Below are 20,481 nucleotides of genomic sequence, written 5' to 3' on the forward strand. Positions count from 1 at the left end.
TCAAATGCTGGTGCTGAATGTCCTTGAGATGTTGGCGTTATCCTGTGGTGACCGTCTCAGTTGTTTATGGGCCAAACAGGAAACCTTTATACGCATGGTCAAATATTTAGACATTACATTTAAGATGCACATGTGGTTGCACTGTTAGGTCATTAGAAATATACAACAGTGATTCTCCAATGCTTGTCCTCTCCCTGAGGAACTTCTGGTTTTAATATTTAATATCATATCGTCCATGTCCCTCAAAGTTATTTCTAATGGTTTGAGCCTCGATCACCATTCTGATATAATCAGTCCTTGTAATTTCTTTCTGGACTTTGAAAGCAGTTTTAACTGCAATACTACAATGTCCTGAGGTGGTGGGGGTGCTGATATGCAGATTATTTCATATTTGAGTCATTATAATACTGATGTTAGATAAAACCAGGCTTGTTTCCATTCCATGCCAGCTTGGAAAATCAACAATGGTGGAAATTGTAAACAAAGTGGAAATGCAAATTTGGAACTGAAGAAGAGGAGGAATTATACAAAGTAGGGTGACATTGATGACATCACGATGAGGACAAAATCAGTTGAGCCGTTCCTGAGCACCTATATGATGAGAGAGCCTGATTGTTCAAAATTGGTTATTTGTGGGGATAGAAAACACATATGGTAGCCCCAAAACCACAAAAGAAATGGAAAAAGTTGAATTTTATGTTATAAGTCCTTTAAATGAAGCACAATCTTATTGTATATTTTCTCACGCATAACAGAGTTAAGGTCTTTTCAGACGGGGAGCGGCTAGTAATACATGTTCAATGAGAGGCGTGCATTTAATTTGGATGTGCAGAGAAATTGAGGGGCGCCAATGCAAGCGTCCTGTGAAATCGGCGCTCGTGTGGCTCATTTTGTGCAATGCACACGCCCGCGACTGACTAGACCTGGATTGTGTTGAGCTTTTCCTTTTTTTTTGCGCATCGCGAGTCGCTTCCCTCATGAGCAGACCTGGAGCAGACCTGTCGTTGATCCAGGCGACAACGTCTGCATCACACGCTCCCAGTCTGAAAAGGCCTTTATGTGTCAACTCCAACAGAAGGGATGGATCAGATATACCCACCTAGTCATGGTTATAATCTAGAAGAGGAGGCCAGGTTCCTTTCCTCATAAACGGCCTGGAGTTTTGTAATGAGGAACCTTTTGTCCTTGCCCTCCTGCACATTGTTTAACACAAACACAATCTGGTGTATTATTGCTGCACAGTGCACACCAAAATGTGTCAAAAAAAAAGGTAGTATGTGATTAATTATACTCACATTCTCAATTAGTTGTTTTAAAACGCAAGCGATTCTCTTCTGGCCATCAATAATTTGAGCATATATGAAAATCACCAGTCTGAAGAAATAAATGCGGAGGGCATGAGTCAGTTACATACAAAGATGTATTGAGACAGGAGAAATTGCACAGTCCATTTTTACTCTAGATGACTTGGTACAGGAAGGAAAGAATCATAGTATTTGGAGGCCAGTCTACAGTATAATGACCTTAGTACTGTGATGACATGTTGATGACATCAGGGATCTCCATACATGGGCATATATGGGACACAGTCCGAAACCAAAATCTCCATATATGGAAAAGAAAGGGACTCTGAGATACACATTTTGTAATTTCGGTTCTGGACAACCGATGGTCCGACCGACGTTCTACAACACACCCCACAACACACCCTCAGGTGTTCGCCGATAACAGACGGAAAGTTACATCAGTCAGACGGTCCTCGAGTAATGTGACGCATGAGCACACACACACACACATCACACACACGGCATGTGTTTTCATGGTACAATAGGCATGTCACTCAGTACTCTATGGGTAACATCGTCTCCGCCATATATGACAGCTGCCAATTATAGCGAGACACCACAATACTTTTCCAGCCTTTTTGGGCATTCCAAGTTGTTGGAAACTTGGAACCCTCTAACAACCAGTCTGTGGGTATGCCCTAGGCTGCCAAAAACTCTGAGATTATATGTACTGTAGAAGTGGTTGGTATTTAATGACCTTGGTCATAAAGGTTTCCTCTGGGCTCCACACACACACACACACACACACACACACACACACACACACACACACACACACACACACACACACACACACACACACACACACACACACACACACACACACACACACACACACACACACACACACACACACACACACACACACACACACACACACACACACACACACACACACACACACACACACACACACACACACACACACAAATGTATAGTTAATACTCAACTCACAGAAAGACCCCAGCAGTCAGAAATATGAATACTGGGTATTCCAATAGAAAGGTGTAGATCCAGTTCATCCAGGCCAGGTTAGGGCTGGTGTTCTCAAGATCCTGAGCCCACCGTTTCCCTGGCTGAAACATGGAGGTAAGGTTCCTAAAAGGGCCACAGCCGGATGACGGCTTAATCCTGTAAATAACACAGAGAAGATGCTCAAGTTCCTTCCTGACTAAGTGCTATTGTAACTCTTAAGAGTGTAGCAATTGTACCCATTTCTACACTCTCAGACTTTCATTTCAACACATAGGATTTGACAGTATAATTGCATTTATAATTTGGAGGAGCATGTTGTGAGCCTGTGGAATCTATGCATGCCTCTATAATGGGCATTTATTTGCATGTTGATTTGCAAGTGACTCACTTGCAAATCAACATGCAAACTAGAAAAAGTGCCCTTCCGGGCACAGGTCTCCACCAGGTTATCCACAGATCCGTGCAGTTAGAGGTAAAAACAGGAAAAAATCTGTAGGTGTACTGTGCAAAAACTTGTTTTGCACAAAGCGGCCTCCTGGTGGCGCTATAACAGGCTGTTCTGGAAAGTTTGGGGCAGAGGTTCATCGTTGGCATCCAGGGAGTGTGTGTGCAAAATATGGCATCGACCGGGTTAACGGTGGCTGAGATTAGCTGTTCACGGACACACGGACACACGGACACACACACGGACACACGGACACACGGACGGACGGACACGCGGACGGACGGAGTGCAAAACATACTCTCCCCACATGCCTTCGGCCTGGTGGAGACAATAAGTGAGTGAGTTAAGAATTTTTTAGAAATGTGTGACGTGATGCACAAAGATTACAACACTCACGACCACATGGTGTATGTGACAGACACGGCGGCACCCAGGAAGGAGGGGAAACACAACATGGACGTGAAGACGGTGGCCATTTGACTAGACCGCCATGGCTCTCTGGATGGCTGATAGTTTAGCACCAGACTGGTCTGAAGGAAGGACCACACAGAGAGAAACTGCATAATGTTTTTTCCCCATTCTAGACATGCAGCGTTCTTTTGAATAGAACTAGACGTGATATATTAGCTAGACAGGGTTGGGAAGTAACGGATTACATGTAATCCGTTACTGTAATCAGAGTAAAAAAAACACGTAACTGTAACGTTTTAGTGTACATTTTAAAATGTGTAATCTGGATTACAGTAACGGGGGTGTTGTAACGGGGGTTACATGAGGATTACATTCTCCCCTCATTAATTTGACAAACAAGTTATAAATTATTATAACACCAAACGGAATGGATTGGAGTTGAGCGCAGCGCGCACCTCTCTGACTCTGTGTAAAATCCTCACAGTGGAGGCTGCTGCTGCGTCAGGGCGGTGTTGCCAATTTGCGAGAAAAATAAGCAACCAGGTCTATGAAAACAAGCCCAAAAGAAGCGACTATAAAAGGCCACACGAGCACTTCAAAGCTATATATATCGTCCATTAAACAATGTGCATATTTATATATGTTGGCTATTTGAAAATAGACGATCTACAAGCTCACAACCGTTCTACCATTATTTACAAGCAACTTCAGAAAAATAAGCCCAATGTGGCTTATAATAATCAGACCAGGCAACACTGCAGAGATACTAGATAGGAGAGCATATATCGTCACCTTATTAAACAAATTGCCTAAGTCATTTTTTCAAGGTTTTCAGGAAACACAAAAAACTGTGCCAAATGTAGAATATATTATATTTCTTAATTATTTAAATTCCAAAAACTTTGACTCTTATCTTTCTGTTTCCATTGTCCATTCTCATGCATGACATCACAACTATGCAAGGTCTCTAGGATGTCTCATCAAGATGTCACAAACTATCGAAGCTACCGTACCAAACCAAATAGTTTGGGTTTGATAAGGTAGAACTGGTAGAACTTGATCTCCTCCTGACCTCAAGTAACCCTGTCCTCTGAAAAGCAAGCAACCTCTAATAACCGAATGACACGCACCCACTCACCTCTGCACCTAAATGGCCCTTTTCTCATGTTATGTAACGTGTGATGGAAGCACTAACTGTACTGATAAGACCCAATTATTGAAACCACAAATATGGAATCTTTAAAGGAGCATTCAGTGATTTGGGTGATTGGGAAAACCCCCCGGTCCGCCCCGGTAACAAGATGTGCACATGCACGCACTACAGTGGGGGGACACGCGACAGGCCAACATAGCAAAAAAATGACTTAGGCCATTAGTTTAATAAGGTGCCGATATGATATATTGGATTGGGGATAAATAATGGGTTGCGCAGTCTTCTCTTTTAGGTCAAATACAATGAGGCTTTTTATTTAAAGAGTAGCCTACGGGGTATAAATATAATTGTATAGGGCTGAGTTCTTTGTAGACTATATAAATGAGTCTTTACAATGTTTTAAACTCATGCCATGTCTATCTAAATGAGTGTCAGCCAGGAATGTCAAAAAGAGTTTTTATTTGCCACTTTGACCACACATGGATGGAGTTGTTGGTTGTCAAAGTTGTTGGTTGTCAAAGTTTAAGTTGTTGTCAATCAAACAATCAAAATGGTTCTGTAGGTCAAGATGCATTTTTCTTATGATCTGTTATAAGTTGACACAATGACTCTACAGTAATGTAACTGTTCAGAGAGGTCAAATTCTTAATTAAATGACCTTAACCATATTTCAGTTATCCTTATCTTAATTTCATAGGCTCAACATTCTTGTCTATCAATGGTAAAACTTGTATTATCTAATTGAATTGAGTTTTACTTAAAAGTAATCCAAAAGTAACTGAAAGTAACTTGTAGTTACTTTTTACGTTACTGACTACATGTTTTAGCAAGTAACTTGTAACTGTAGGGGATTCCTTTTTAAAAGTAACCCTCCCAACCCTGTAGCTAGACTGATATTGGCTATTATTCGACCTTTTTGATATTGGCAATTATGGAGCTCTTTTATTAACGTGCTGTGCTGTTCAACATGGCCTCCCTATTTTGGCCATGTCATTACTGTATATAGGAAGATCTATAAGCTCATTATAGACAGATTTATTAACTACAGTTATAAAGTTAGTTTTTTTTATAACCATCAAAAAGTTTTGTTTAATTGAATTTGTTTGCTTATACGTTACATTTTCTAAAATAGAAACATTTTGATAGAAGAATAGAATATCAGTCAGAACATTGGAAATGTGTTCTGAGGGATCGGACCCAAATCTGGCATTGGTTAGGCTCTAGCTCTGAATTCCGTTGCAGTTGTAGTTGTACGCACCGACCCACCAACCTTTTTCATGTAAAACAACACCAGAAGTTTGATGATCTGGACGACAGGAAGCAATGGAGAAAACAGCACACCTAGCCTAGCAATGACAGAATATAGAGTTTCACTTTGATGCTTAGATTATAAATTCCACACGTATATAGGACTAAAGATGTGTGTAATAATTACCAAGTGAGCGTTTGCCCATAGATCAGCTCCTGAATATGGCGAGCGATGTCAAAAACTGGTTTCCTGCTTTTAAACACTCTTTTGGCAATTAGCCTTGGGGAGAAAAAGTTAGCAATCAATGTGTAAGCAAACAAAAAAGTTTAGGTACAAATAAAAAATAAAAAAATAAAAATTCTAGCCAATTCGAAATTGCGTCCTCACCTTCGTCTTCAATGTTTGTGTTTACGCAATGTTTGTGCACTCAAAACTGGCCATTCATTATCAATGGCATTTAATGTTTGTGTTGGGACAATGACATAAAACTGGCCATTCATTATCAATGGCATTTAATGTTTGTGTTGGGACAATGACATAAAACTGGCCATTCATTATCAATGGCATTTAATGTTTGTGTTGGGACAATGACATAAAACTGGCCATTCATTATCAATGGCATTTAATGTTTGTGTTGGGACAATGACATAAAACTGGACATTCATTATCAATGGCATTTAATGTTTGTGTTAGGAGGATAATGTTTGTATTTACACGCACCCTCAAAGCTGGACATAGGAGGGGATAGCGCCCCTCAAAAAACGCAGGTGAACAACATGTTTTGCATCAGGAGCCATCATCAGGGTCACTGACGAAGACAAAATGCGTTGGTCACCAGCGTTTTTCAAACTTTGCCAAGCCAGGACCTAATAAAGTTTTTGTAACTTCACTGAACAGAGTGAGTGAGTGCCTTGCGTTCTTCTTAAGTTCACCTGATTCTCTCACTTGGATGCTAGCCTAACACAAAATGGAAGGAACAAATGTTTTGACCTTCTCTAAAAAGCACCCGTTTCTGATAATTATGGACCCACACATTGCTTTGTCTAAACTAAAAGATGATTTTTGTTTAACGTCAACTTCAGTTGGGCTTCAGATATTTGACTCTACTTGCCTCCACAGGAACTCTCCAAACACCATGTAGAGCACCGTCATGACGAAGTCCATCAGAAGGAAGCGATAGAGTTCCTGTCCAACAAAACTCTCCCAACACTGAATGAAAGGAGATTGATGATGACCATTACACATTAACCACATGAACCCTAGTGTCCCTATGATGACCATGACACATTAACCACATGAACCCTAGTGTCCCTATGATGACCATGACACATGAACCCCAGCGTCCCTATTCTGGGGGTGAGAATTCAGTGAAAATAGCCATGCTCACAACATGCTCACAACATGTTGCTCGGCTATTTTCAGCAAAGAACTTTGGTGCAGAGGGAAAGACGGATGGGGCGGGGCCCAAGTACAGTATAGACCCACGAGTGACTGATCAATGAATATATATTTCATATTATAAGCATTAATACACAGAATATCCTTAATAAATCAATTTTAGCCTTGTGTGCAATGTTTAGAATTAAAGCTGGGGCTCAAAATAATTTTGAATTATGACCATAATTGTTGACCAGCCAGTACCTGGAGACCATGGCTAACTGGTTCTGCAGCAATCCTCCACAGCCAATGGTAGCACAGGATGCCAATGACACCAACCTTTAACAGCAGGTTCCTGTTTTCAAAGAAACCAAAAAGAGTCCTAGCTGTCACACATCACATCACCGAGAGGAATGCCAGAAATGTTTCCAATTGACACTTGACAGATCAGCCATCATCACTCAAAAGGGCGTCATGGGAAATACAGTAGAACAACAACAGAGCTATAATGTGAATGTGTTTGTTTGACCCCCTCCCTTTGGGCAGGAGGCTGTATAGTAGCCTATTAAAGGGTTAGTTCCGATTTTTGGACTTAAGCTGTAGGAAAGCTGTAGGAAATACTTAATTAATATAGTAGTTGCAAAGATATTAATTGAATCCCTGAGTGGTGGGAGCTTTGGTCTTGTTTTGGTGAATATTAAGTAATTCCAGTCATTCTGGGGGCCACGCATTAAAAATAAAAGAATCCACAAAACTAGCGTAATTTGTATGTCTGTCCAGTATCACCATGCCAGTAGCAGCACAAACCCATAGTTCCATGTGACAGAGGGGTCAAAGTTGAATACAAATGATGCTATTGTTGTGGATTCATGTATTTTTAATATGGCCCCCAGTGATCCCCACCAAATGCCCGGAACTACTTAATATTCACCAAAACCAGACCAGAACTCCCACCACGGGACTTAGGCAATCAATTACAATTGAAGGCATTTTTAGTATCCAGAGCGACTTACAGTAAGCAAGAACACACTTAACAATACGTTCTGTACCTGTATGTGTATGGAATTACAGTAAAAACTCCTTGAACCTTGACACCCTGCTTAATTCATGAAATATGTGCATTCCACTCAGATTTCAGAAAGTGTCACTTTTGACTGACTACAATTGGCAATCTTGGTGGGTGCCAATAAAGCCATTCAAAATGACAATACAGATCTCAGATCATATCTTGTTGTAGTTCCTCTCCTCACCTGAAGATGGAGACATAGACTCTTACACTGGGTGAGTTATAGCTTTCCATGCGAGATGCCAGATTGAAAATGCCAGGGAGCAACAGGTTAATGCCTGATACCACAGAAGCCAGGACCAAAAGATGAACTTCTGTGAAAAATGTCCCTTCCACAGCCACTGTCTTCTGCTCGTGCTGTGAGGGGAAATGAGAGCCACAGAGAGGACAGAGAAAATACCAATTAATCCATGATTGTCATGCCAATTAATATAAGCATAATTGATACCATATGGATTTTTTAATAGTTTTCCCCCCCTTCTTCTTGTATTAAGTGGGCCAGACAAGATTTATTTTAAGGAACCCAAATCTTCAGATGACCCATTAATTTTGTTCAAACAGCACTCCATGGAGTGGCCTGAAGCCTGATGTCATCAATATATGTCAGACTGGCCTCCAAGATACATGTAGGCATAACCGAGAGTGGGGCACATGTTTACAACGGGCATTGGCCTGCATGTAATAATAACCGTAACTTGCTCAGTCTTGTGGACGTGCCTCATCAATATTTCCATGTGCTGCAAATACAGAGGAGCCCACGTATGATTAACCTATAACACGTCAGTTCAGTAAATTGTTGATGCCCCCCCCCCCCCCCCAAGGGCCCCTGCAGAGTCGAGGGCCCACCCACCCCACCTTCAGACACACACACACACACACACACACACACACACACACACACACACACACACACACACACACACACACACACACACACACACACACACACACACACACACACACACACACACACACACACACACACACACACACACCAGGTGGTCTGCAAGCAAGTAGATCACCAGGACCCCCAGGGATATGCTGGACAGACAGACGGCCCATGTAAACAGGTACACAGTCACGTGCCACAGTCGTTGCTCCCAACCGTTTTGCTCATCACCACAGATCAAATCAGACAGCAGCTCCTATGAAGAAAACAGAAGACACAGGAAATGCGTTTATGATGATGAAATGCGTCATGGTGGTGGCAACAACAGCACAGCAGTTTAACCCATTAAAACCTGGCTGAGGCAGATATATTCTACAAATGCCTTCTAAATCAGTAGTTCTCACACTTGTTTAAAAAAGAATGCACATCTACAAGCTCACAGTGCAATTGCCAATGCTAAAATGTAAAATGACAGATGCTTTCCTGGTTTTAATCGATTCAATTATGTCTACATGTCACATCCTTAATTGTTAAATGTAACTCTTGAGTGTAAAAAATAATGAAAATGACCCTGAATATTTTACTGTGTATGAGGGACTGTGTGGAATATTGACTGTTGAGCAACTGCTCACAAAATTACTCTAAAATCCATACATCTTTCATCTCATCTCTCAGGGCCATGCACCGCACAGGCATTTAACTTCCTGTTTATACCTTATCTCAGGTTTCATACTTCCGTCAGTTTGTGTGACTAATTGTTATTGCCATTGAAATGTGACTATGCAAAATAACTCAACGTATGCTGCTCATGTAGTGTGAAGATAAAGTAGGCTTTCTGCACAGGTCTCCACTGGGGAGAATGGTCAAAGAATGTTCTATATTCAAATTTTGAAAGAAATGTTTGCAAGAAGCAAGAAAATAGTATGCATGATGAAAAAAACACAATCATAAAGCTTGAGAATGCATGAAAGTGATTATAAACAGAGAAAATCATGTGACATTCTGGACAGCGAGCGTCCATGAGATCACATCATTTGTGAGCAAACACTGGAATGCCTGTGTGTGTGTGTGTGTGTGTGTGTGTGTGTGTACCTTCAGCTGGGTGCTGATGTTCTCAGACTGCAGTTGAACAGAGCCCTTCTTGCTGACTTTAAAGTCCCAGGAGCAGAACACCTTTAGAGCAAGATTCCCATGAGAGCCGTACACGCAGGAACTTCTCCCAAAGGACTTGGCTATGCTGAGGTGCAATAATGAAAATATGATGAGACTCACACAATAGAAAGAAACACTGAAGATGAACACACACAAAAAAGATGCACTCTTTATCTCAGAATGAAAGAATGGGGTGGATATTAAACCTGTAGACAAGTATGATGCAGGTGACGAAGAAAGCGATGCAAATGGTGAAGAAATAGGCTAAGGGAATGTTGTATGGCATCAAATGGGCACCAATGATAGCGTCACAAACAGGCTGCTCAGAGTCTTCGCCAGTATCATCAGGGGTGAAGTCAGCAGGTCTACAACTGTTATTTGTATTGGTGTAGTAACCATAGAACATCACACTCTGAGAGAGGTAGCCCTGATAGGAGGACACAAGCAAAATACAGATTATTTAACTGGATCTACACAGGTGGATGGTTTTATGGTTCAAGAAACGGTGACACTGAAGTGGAATTGGCACATTTATTGAAACATTGTATTGAAACTCTACACTTCCAGATCATTCTTGTGTTGCAGGGAACAAGATCAACCGTGGCGTTTCTGTCTTTCCAGCTTACTGTGCCTGTTAGGATCTCGAGGCCAGTGAATGTGTAGCCACTGGAGCCAGATGGAGGAGGGTGGATGGCTTGAGGAATGACCAGGAACAGGCCGCTGACCACAAGGAGGAAGACGTTGTAGAGCAGGATGGTCCTGAGGAAGATGAAGTAGGAAACGACGCCAGTCCCAAAATGCCCACCGAGTTTCTTAAGCGGAGCCTGCCACAACTGCAGCAAGCCCAGGAAAGGCAGACAACGAAACCAGCAGTGTTGCCAAGACTGTGTATAGACAAAAACAAGGCAGACGTGCATATCACACACACAAAACTAATAACAGGAGTACAGTACAGGTACAGTACTGTCATTTTTGTCTCACTCACCCTGACAATATACACCTTGAGACGACTGTAGCACGGAACATCTCTGTTTATGAGAGAGGTTTGGGTATCACTGAACGCCAGTCTCCTGTGAAATCAAAAGTGAGTTACAGTAAATGCTCTTAAATCTATCAATACCTAATTTTGTTTCTTTATGCCTTTTGGCACTTGATCAGCCTTTAAGCACGTGATCCGTGTTTCCAGTACCTTAGTGCCTTCTTTTCTGCCATGCTAAGCGGCATGGCTCGCAGCATGCGTGCACGAACGCCCACTGCTGACCTCTGGAGGGTGGACACCAACTGTTCACTTTTGTTTTCTGCAGATTATAAAACAACAACAAATGATCAAATCGACTACCTGGTGATGTTAATTAGCTCAGAGCAGAGGACAGCTAATTCCAGCAAATCCCTTGACTCCTTCAAATTAAATTACAATTTATCTTGTAAACAAGTGTAATGCTTTATTGGGTCGTCCACTCACAGTTAACAGTCTTTGTATTGAGTTGTGCTTGAATTGTACTGTAATTCTGCAAACTGTTAATAAATATTTCAATCAATCAATCAATAATGGAGCCAACACTGACTCCCAGTGGGCAGACTGGGACAGGGAAGACACGGGTTTATCCTAGTATTGTGTAAAACAATGTGGGTGACAAGCAGGGCAGTGGGTGTGGATTTTGGATTGATGCCCACCCTCTGGGCTGAGTTCCTCAGAATCCGCCAGAACACCATCAGTTTGGTCGGTCACCCGCAAGGAGGACTGAGAGAAGTCTTGGCAGGGGGTCTGCCGTCTGCGTAGGCCAGAGGAACGTCTGGAACACTCTGGAAGGAGCGTACCGTACACTGTGCAGGGGTGATGAAGGTTACGGTCAGTATGACTCAGATTAACATTGGAAATCTGTAAAAGCCAAGAATCTTCTGATAATTCATCTTTTTATCATCTCTCACAGAAAACAAAAACTATCAATGAATATTCACAATAGTGACACCCTGGAATTGACCACTTACACTGTGGCTTGATTAAAGTTAATACCATTCACTCTGACCTTGCACTTTGTTAAGTTTGCTCTGGATAATAAAATGTACATGTATGTATTTGTGTGTGCATTACAAGGCTTGACGAACTTGTGCAGCCTATGAGAGTGTTAGCTCACCAGCAGCAGCACGACTGGGCATCGAGGATAATACCTTCAGGGTGGCAGATGACCACTGGGTTTGGAAGGATTGTCCATCTGTAATTAATATAATAATATTGAGACTAAGAAGCACTGAAACATATTTATTGTTTTCAGATCAATGGCGGCTCTTTCCAAGAGATACAAGTACAATCTTCTAATTTATAATACCTCTGCTTTCAGTAAAATCCTCCATTTCCAGGGTTTCAGGACTGCTGTCAAATGTGAGACGGCAGGGCTGTCTGATGAGGTGACAAAGCGAGTCCCGGCCTCGCTCATCCAAGTTCCTATGTGATGGGCAACCAGTACAGAATACAGATCAGAAACTCCTGTACATTTTAGCACGTTTGAGTTAATTGTTTTCCCTGCATTTTAATTTGTTAAATATAATGTAGGCTATTTAGAAATGTATTGAGTTTATGACAACCGCACTCTCCACTGAAATGAATGTGTCTCTTTCCCAGTACAACTGGAATGTTTCCAAGTAAAACAGCTACAAGGAGGAAACAATACAGATCAACTTCCAAGCACTAAAAGTAGCCTACATGCTACGAAGCATAGGCCTAGTTCTTAATCATTTTATGGCATTAATATGGCCCTTTCAATGAACAAGCCATACAGTATGTGTCTTAAAATATAAAAATACATAGTTAATAGTGTTGGGAGAACTTATGCTAGGCCTATGTAGTGTTTCACTGTACATGCTTCAATATCAAAGTTGAAGTACAAATAAGAATCACTCCGAGATGAGAGACAATACAAATGGCATTAGGAAGGTTCCAGCAGAAATACAAAAATTCTACTTACTCATATTCAACATCACAACTCTCAAGATTGAAGTCAATGTTGCATGCCATGGTCCTGGTTAAAGTCACTGAAGTATTTGCTTTCTCAACAGCCTCTTCACTACATGTTACCCAAAATGAAGACAATGGTCAATACTCTCACAATCAAAATGATGCTACTTTCCTGTGACAGGAAACCTTGCATAGTGATATGAATAGCCCACCCCATGCAGACCATACCCATAGTCTTAAGCCCCGATCTCTCAGACCCTTATAATAGTTATTCATATCAGAAATGTGCTGTGTCCAAAAAGAAAAAAGTATAAATTTTAAAAGGTAAAAGAACTGTCTGAACTTACCCCCTCCATTTTAATTAAGGCAAGCACAGGTGGGTCTAGTTATGTCAATTACCATAAAGTGGTCTGCCTGGCAGAAATTCAGTTAAGAATATGCGTCCAAATAATTTAGACGGTTTTAGGGCTGCAGAATACGGTCTTGGAATAAAGGACGTTCCTTTTTGCCACTTTTATTGATTAGATACTATCGCAGAAACCCATAATAATGAATGCAGGCATATATTATATTATATTTGTTTACGTTGGAAACTCTAACCAGAATTGAAATCAAGATCGAACGTCCAGGGTACCTAAATTATGACCAGAATAGAAAATGTATTGTGCACAAGTACGACACCAGGGGGTGCCAATGCAATTCCTCGACAACCTGCCACTGATTTCAAAGCTCACGTTGACATTATGCCTTTATAGTTTGTCATACAAAATCTAAAGATGAAAACTATATCATACAGAGAGTCGAGAGAGAGGCTCTCAGAGAGCCTCTCTCTCGACTCTCTGTATGATATAGTTTTCCTCTTTAGATTTTGTATTGACCTGCACTTTCCTTGCACTGTGCCCATTCTGCAAATTGTTTGACATTTTCAATCAATCTCATTCAAATAATTACGATTCAGATTATCCAAACAGTTGGCTACAATTTAAAAGAAAACGTCACCAGGCAGGTACTAATTAATAACAAACAGAGGAGAAATACCATTATAATAAGTGACAAGTGTGTGTGTGTTATTAGGGTAACCACGCGTCTGGTTTCTATTTGCTTCTCAACGCTCAGATCCGGTCTAGAGGCCGCCTACTATATTCGGTAACTTCCACGCACACAAGTACGCGCGCACACAGACCATTTCCGTATCCGTTATAGATCGGACATGCAAAGCAGCAGGTTGCAGACGTGTTCAAAGAAGGGGCGGGGCAAAAAAAAAAGTTTCAGGAAACTGATGATGAGAGAAAACAAAAGTAAACTGACATCAAGCAGAACAGTCAGACGACATTAGGGCAAACTTAATTTACTGACAGATTTCTTGCGCAAAAAAAGTAAAATGGAAAGCGGTGCGTACGGGGCGGCATTCGCCGGTGGTGCCTTTGATGTCCTAGGTTTTGTGAAACGACCTCAAACAATTCTACGCGTCTTGAGTTGGGTGAGTGATGATGCCTTTTCAAAGCAAATACTGTGTGCTGTGCTGTTAGCTAGCTGGCTAATGTCAGCCAGCCAGCGGTCACACTGTAGTTACATTAGTTTATTAATGTTATTAGTATTACACATAATATGACACTATAGTCATCTCTGTTATTATAGCCAGGACGAAAACTTGTAGTTTACATAGTAACTTTTTGCCTGTCAGAAAGTTCAAGGATGTAACTTTTTTTTGTTGCAACGGCACAGCCTTAGCATAATAACCAGGCTAACTTTAGCTCTTGAACTTGTGCTGTGTCACCAAAGTCACATTATCGTTTCTGCCACTTTGTTGTGTAAATCTATACGAGCTCAGAATGATGTATCATGGTGAAACTGCAACAAACACACCACTTGTGATGCGTATCACCTGCTACCGCATGATGTGACATTTTACATTAGTCTTTTTTTGTGAGTTCAGTTGAGAAAACAGGATTTGAAATGAAGGCTCTGTAGTTAAAAATCTGGCAACAGTGGCAGCTGAGAATTCATCAAACAAATTAAGTCTCTTATATTTATTTCAACGTTGATGACAAGTTGCATACGGATATGTTCAAGACAAGTGATATTGGGAGGGGAACCAGCAAGTGGGTAATCTCTAGCTATGTGAATCATGTGACATGCATCACACAATCTCACAACTGGTTGACTTAATGCATATCTTTATGCACGAGCCCCAGGCTTAAGATGCAAAGCTAGAGTCTGGCCCGCCCCAGTTGGCACTATTATAGTATAATTTAATCTCTCTCTGCCTCTCTCTCTCTCTGCACGTCTTTATGCATAGCCTAAAGACTGCCTTTACCACTTGAATCCTGGCGTCCCTTGACATAATAGGGAAAATGTGGTGAAAATATCATATCTACATCACGTACGCATTGGGAGCTTGTTGATCGGCTGTTTTTGGCATAAATATGTGGTGTAGAGGGAAGAAAGGAGACACGCAACGCAAGGATAGAGACCTTAGAGTATAAAGATAGAGACCTGGGAGACACCGGCCTACAAAATATCTAGAGTTTAATTTTGGTTAATATGCAAACCTGGATAGAGTCCCTTGCCACCATTAAAGTATAATGCATTATTCCCTCTCTCCCGGCAGGTGTTTTCCATTGTGGTTTTTGCAACTATCACGGCGGAGGGCTACGTCAACCCATCAACAGGGGACGTTTCCCACTGCATGTACAACAAGGATAATAGTGCCTGCAGTTATGGGGTAGGAATAGGAATTCTGGCCTTCCTGGCATGCGTTATCTTCATCGCATTGGATGTGTACTTCCCCCAGATCAGCAATGCCAAAGACAGAAGATACATTGTTACTGGTGATCTGGTCTTTTCAGGTAAGAGTGAAAATTTAAATCTATATGCCTATATGCATGGAATAAACATTGATTTATATTATTTTTATTATTATCTGGGAAAGTTCACCAACTTCTGAACATCAGACAGAAGCTTGTATGTCCAAAACCATTAGTTTTCAGGAAATGGAAAAAAATATAATCTTTAAATTTAAGAATTTTTACAATAATTTCCCATCTTGGGCTGTAGGAGCCTGGACGTTCCTGTGGTTCATCTGCTTCTGTGTCCTGGCCAACCGGTGGTCCCACACCACTGACACTTCACTCGTTCAAATTGATGCTGCTCAAGCTGTAATAGCTTTCTCTTTCTTCTCCATCATCACCTGGGTAAGCTGCTTCACTGCTTTTCTCATGCACCGGGTGTGGTCAGCATTTGACTAGCAAAATGACATGGACTAGAATGGAAGGAATCTATGCCCCGATTTCCCCTGATGATTTTTTTTTACAGCTCAGCCAAGTTTTTGTTTTTTTATTGATAGCTTGAAAGTAATCTGACAGGAAATGGGGAGAGAGATGGGGGGGGGGGGGGGAAGACGCGCGGCAAAGGCCGTCAGGATCGGGAGTCAAACCCGCGGCACGCCATCAGGCTGGCTCAGCAGCCTAGGTGCCCAGACGGTTAAGCTAACCGTCTGGGCCTACTGCTCAGCCAAGTTGACTGATATTTCAGTGTCAGACGTGCACAAATCAAGTCCGTTGCTCTCCCCTTGTCCCCCATCTATGGGGACTAGGTTGGTGGAGGGTGTGTAGAGCCCAGGATCACATTAGATGATTGACACAGGGGTGAAAAATGGGTTACAAAATCGTGGGATAAAAAAAAATATAAAAAAAAGACGTGCACAATTGCATTAATGTTATGAATAGTAGTAGTAGTATAGTAGTCATTTCAATTCTGTAACTTCTATTCCTCTTCTTTCACAGGGTCTTTTGACATATTTCGCTTACAGCGGATACAGCCAAGGTGTAAGTGACTTGGACTCTGGCTACACAGACCCAGCCCAGGACCAGAGCACTCCATATCCACCTAGCTATCCACCGTACCCCAGCAGTGGCCCGCAGGGCTACCAACAGTCACCTGTCACCCAAAGTGAGGAGCGTCCTCCTGGAGAATACCAGCCTCCAGCACTCCAATACTAGACTACTGGGAGCCCTATACGTGAAACTGACTGGAAACCTTCTTAATAAAGAGGTTACCTTTATTTCATTTACAGTTTGAACTGTATTCCGCACTCCACATTTATTTTTCCTTTTTGAAACATAAAGGGATAGTTCACCCAAAAAAAATAACATTTTTTCTATCGATTACTCACCCCATGAAAAATTCATGAATATTTATTTTGTTTTTGATGCATTCCTAAGCCAATCATGTTATGACCAGCAGTGGTTCCTAATTTCCTATGGAGACATAAAGGAGACTGGTCATCAAATTATTGGCCTAGGAATGCGACAAAGAAATATCCATGGGGCGAGTAATCGATAGAAAAAAAGTATTTTTTGGGGTGAGCTATCCATTTAAGTTTTTTTCTTTAATTTGCACATTGGAGGGTGCGATCACGCTGTTATGTTTTTAGTTTGCAATTGTATTTTGGTTTTTATTTTTATTTGATTTGTAATTCTGTGGCTATATTTACTTGCTTTATACACACACCTGATATAGGTGAAATCTGAGAGTATATTGTGATAAGTTAAAGTAGCCTGGGAGGAGATGAAGGCACTGTGCCATGCTTAACTCTTTAATTATTACTTTCCCCCTTTAGCTTTTTAGTTTTTGCATAATTCTTCAAGTTAAGTGCTTTTAACCACCTAAGCCCTGCCCTATAGACTTGACAAATAATGAAAACGGCCAATCTGCAATCTTGCTTGTAGACCTGCTATTTGAACATTTGCCCAAATAGGGACTTCAGGGTTAACTGACTTGTAGACTGGATGCGTTTTTCAGGAAAAATGGCGGAAGAACGCAGCTAAAAATCTAAAAAACTCAGAAGTGTGCATGGACCTTTTAATGTGCATTAATATCAAAGCAAAGCACAAATCTGAGATTATGTGACGGTGTACACTGTTGCAGGGAAAGTCGCTTTGCATTTTAAGTCCAAAGCCTGAGCTTTGGACATTTTGCATGAATCTTCGTTTTACTTTCTAATGCACATAAATCTTCTTTTACATTAGCATAGTTGCCCAAGAATATGTTTCTTCAGAAAATGTGTAATGCTAAGCATTGTTCTTATTTTTCCACAAACCCATACATTTTTCATTGGGTGCATTGGAACATGTTTCAGAAAACTACTGTATTGCTGTAGCTGTATAACTAACCACTGAACTGAAAAGGGCTTTTGTGCACTGAATAACATGCCTTACTTTCTTTGGGATTGTTAATCGCATGCATCTCTATAACACAATCTAAGATCGTTATCCAAAATGTTTATCAATCCCAGACTGCTGCAAATGACTGTATGTAATGGTGCATTTTAATATACATTAAGATTTAAGGTGACCATATCTAGGTCCTGACCTGTTTGTCTGCTACCTCTGCAAAACTCTTAATGTGCCTTTAAAGGAGCTTTACTGTTGTAATTCTAATGTATTCTTTTTCTTTTACTTTTCAATTACACTTAACAGTTAAGCCAAAATGTCGATTTCGGTAATTTGTTGACAATAATGGCATAATTAGTATGGAGTATATGTATTCGCTAATTTAAACCTTTTAAATCCTGGTGATTCAGGATTAGACAATCATACTGGTATCTTATTTCTTTCTTATTTCACAGTCTAGCAAGTTGTGACTACAAATGTCTGATGTTGTGCTCTGAGGTTATAAGGCCAGTCCACACCGATGCCACTCCTTTGCAAGAAGTTGCATTGGTGTGGACTGGCCTTAAAACAGTTTTGTTGCAAGGAGTTGTGACTAGTTGGTGCTGTCTGGCCTTTATTAGAATAACACATAGTTTCTCATACAGTATACTGTTACGCGTATGTACAGTACTTCAGTTACATTTTGCCAAATAAAAACTTGTCATGTTTTGAGTTCAGCACTGACTCAGCCATGTTTTATGTTCTTCCGGTTCAAACAGGACTTTCCTTCGGGTGTGTTCTTTAAGCAAATATTTGAGAAACGATTACTGATTAGAGTGAAGGAATTTGAACTGACAAATAGTTGTAACTTATACAGTATGTGCTACATTTATAGCTATTAAAAGGGCACTTAACCAAGTGCCCCTGACTTTGAAATTGTCCATGTAATGCAGTTTACATGCCACATATTAATTTGTCTTGTTTCCATTGTGGTCCATTGTACTCAATTCATCAATAATACAAACAATACATACATATATAATAAAAATACATTTCAGTACAAGGTCAGCAGCTAAAGGTATATTTACAGAAAGAGGGTGGGGGCATAGGATGCTATTATCAAGGTTTTCAAACTGGTGTTCTTGTAAGCCTGATTGCATTTTAAGGTAATCTATTCTTTTAGGTTAGTTTTGAGTTGAGTTTACACTACACACAATCTGGTCGGCAGCTTAGAGGTGTGCATAGTTGAGCCTACCCACATCGCTGGCCATGACCTTTGACCACAAAACATAGCATAACATATGTCAAATACTTTTTTATTTTTTTAAATTCTGTTTATTGATAAGCAAACTTATTCATACAGTTGTACAGAACTGGGAGGAGAGTGAACATAAACATTTACAGCATTATTGTACTTTTGTTTAGGTTTTATTTCTCCATAAATTAACTCTCCCCACTCAGTGTTCCATTTCATTTTTTGTTCACAGTAAATCATGTGCCATCCTCCCCCCCCCCCCCCCCCCCCATTGTTCTATATGCATACAGTGTATACATACATATGTAACCCCCTCCCCCCTCCCGCACCAGAGTAAGTGTCCAAGTGTTCGTACAGTCTGTTCAGTTTGCATAGAATGATAGTCTGTGTGTCATTGTGGAGTTGTTCTGGATCTGGAGTAAGTGATTTACTCAAGTATACTGTACAAATATTGTACTTCTTACTCCACTACATTTATTAGAACACTTTAGTTACTACTATAGTTACTTACTTTGTAGATTTGGATTGTTATTACAAAACATACATTAACCAGTAACCACTTCAGCACAATGGCCAATCTACAAGCTCACAATGCCTTGCAATGTGACACATTGTGATCTTGTAGATCTTTTCTTTTTGCAGGACCTTCTGCATGGGTGCCTACAGAATAATGCAGATGATCTACTTTTGGTATTTTAAGTACATTTTTATGCCATTTTTACTCAAGTCAATTTTGAATACAGGACTTGTAACAGTATTTCTATATTGCGTTATTGATACTTTATACAAAAATGTGAGTATGCTACTTCTTCCACCACTGCATCTGGTTCAGCTCGCTGGACCTCTTTGGGTACTAGCAAAGAGAGCTCCCCCCGACTGCCCCGAGGCTTGTCCCAAGATCACCAGATCTTCTCCATTGGCAAGGACTGTGGCAATTTAAAATGATGCCATTTGGTCTTTAAAACACCCCAGCCACATTTGAGCGTTCCGTTCCTGGCTACCCTGTAGCAGAGGCAACAGACGAGGCTGTCCCTCACAATGCTGCATAATTTAGACC

General features: G+C 40.8%; 3 protein-coding genes across 3 annotated transcripts in view; 1 reads left to right on the forward strand and 2 right to left on the reverse strand.

Annotated features, from left to right (window-relative positions):
- The window catches only part of cenpx (centromere protein X), a 141,454-nt gene that overhangs the window by 8,532 nt on the left and 112,441 nt on the right, over window positions 1-20,481 (reverse strand). The window lies entirely within an intron of this gene.
- On the reverse strand, window positions 1,110-12,220 carry tmc6a (transmembrane channel-like 6a; the record flags this gene model as incomplete). The annotated part of the gene is made up of 17 exons (XM_083780360.1): window positions 1,110-1,193; window positions 1,296-1,374; window positions 2,301-2,477; window positions 3,163-3,296; window positions 5,601-5,676; window positions 5,766-5,858; window positions 6,691-6,788; window positions 7,221-7,311; window positions 8,207-8,379; window positions 9,018-9,167; window positions 10,004-10,148; window positions 10,270-10,490; window positions 10,690-10,947; window positions 11,049-11,133; window positions 11,253-11,361; window positions 11,738-11,887; window positions 12,199-12,220. 17 exons carry the CDS (start codon window positions 12,218-12,220, stop codon window positions 1,110-1,112), a joined length of 2,145 nt encoding a protein of 714 aa, XP_083636486.1.
- Window positions 14,303-19,578, forward strand: syngr2a (synaptogyrin 2a). The gene is made up of 4 exons (XM_083780922.1): window positions 14,303-14,496; window positions 15,628-15,865; window positions 16,074-16,210; window positions 16,802-19,578. The coding sequence occupies exons 1-4, from the start codon at window positions 14,398-14,400 to the stop codon at window positions 17,015-17,017; spliced, it is 690 nt and encodes a 229-aa protein (XP_083637048.1). The 5' UTR covers window positions 14,303-14,397; the 3' UTR covers window positions 17,018-19,578.

The sequence above is a fragment of the Protomyctophum parallelum genome, assembly GCF_964188405.1.
Source record: "Protomyctophum parallelum genome assembly, chromosome: 13".
NCBI classification, from domain to species: Eukaryota; Metazoa; Chordata; class Actinopteri; order Myctophiformes; family Myctophidae; genus Protomyctophum; species Protomyctophum parallelum.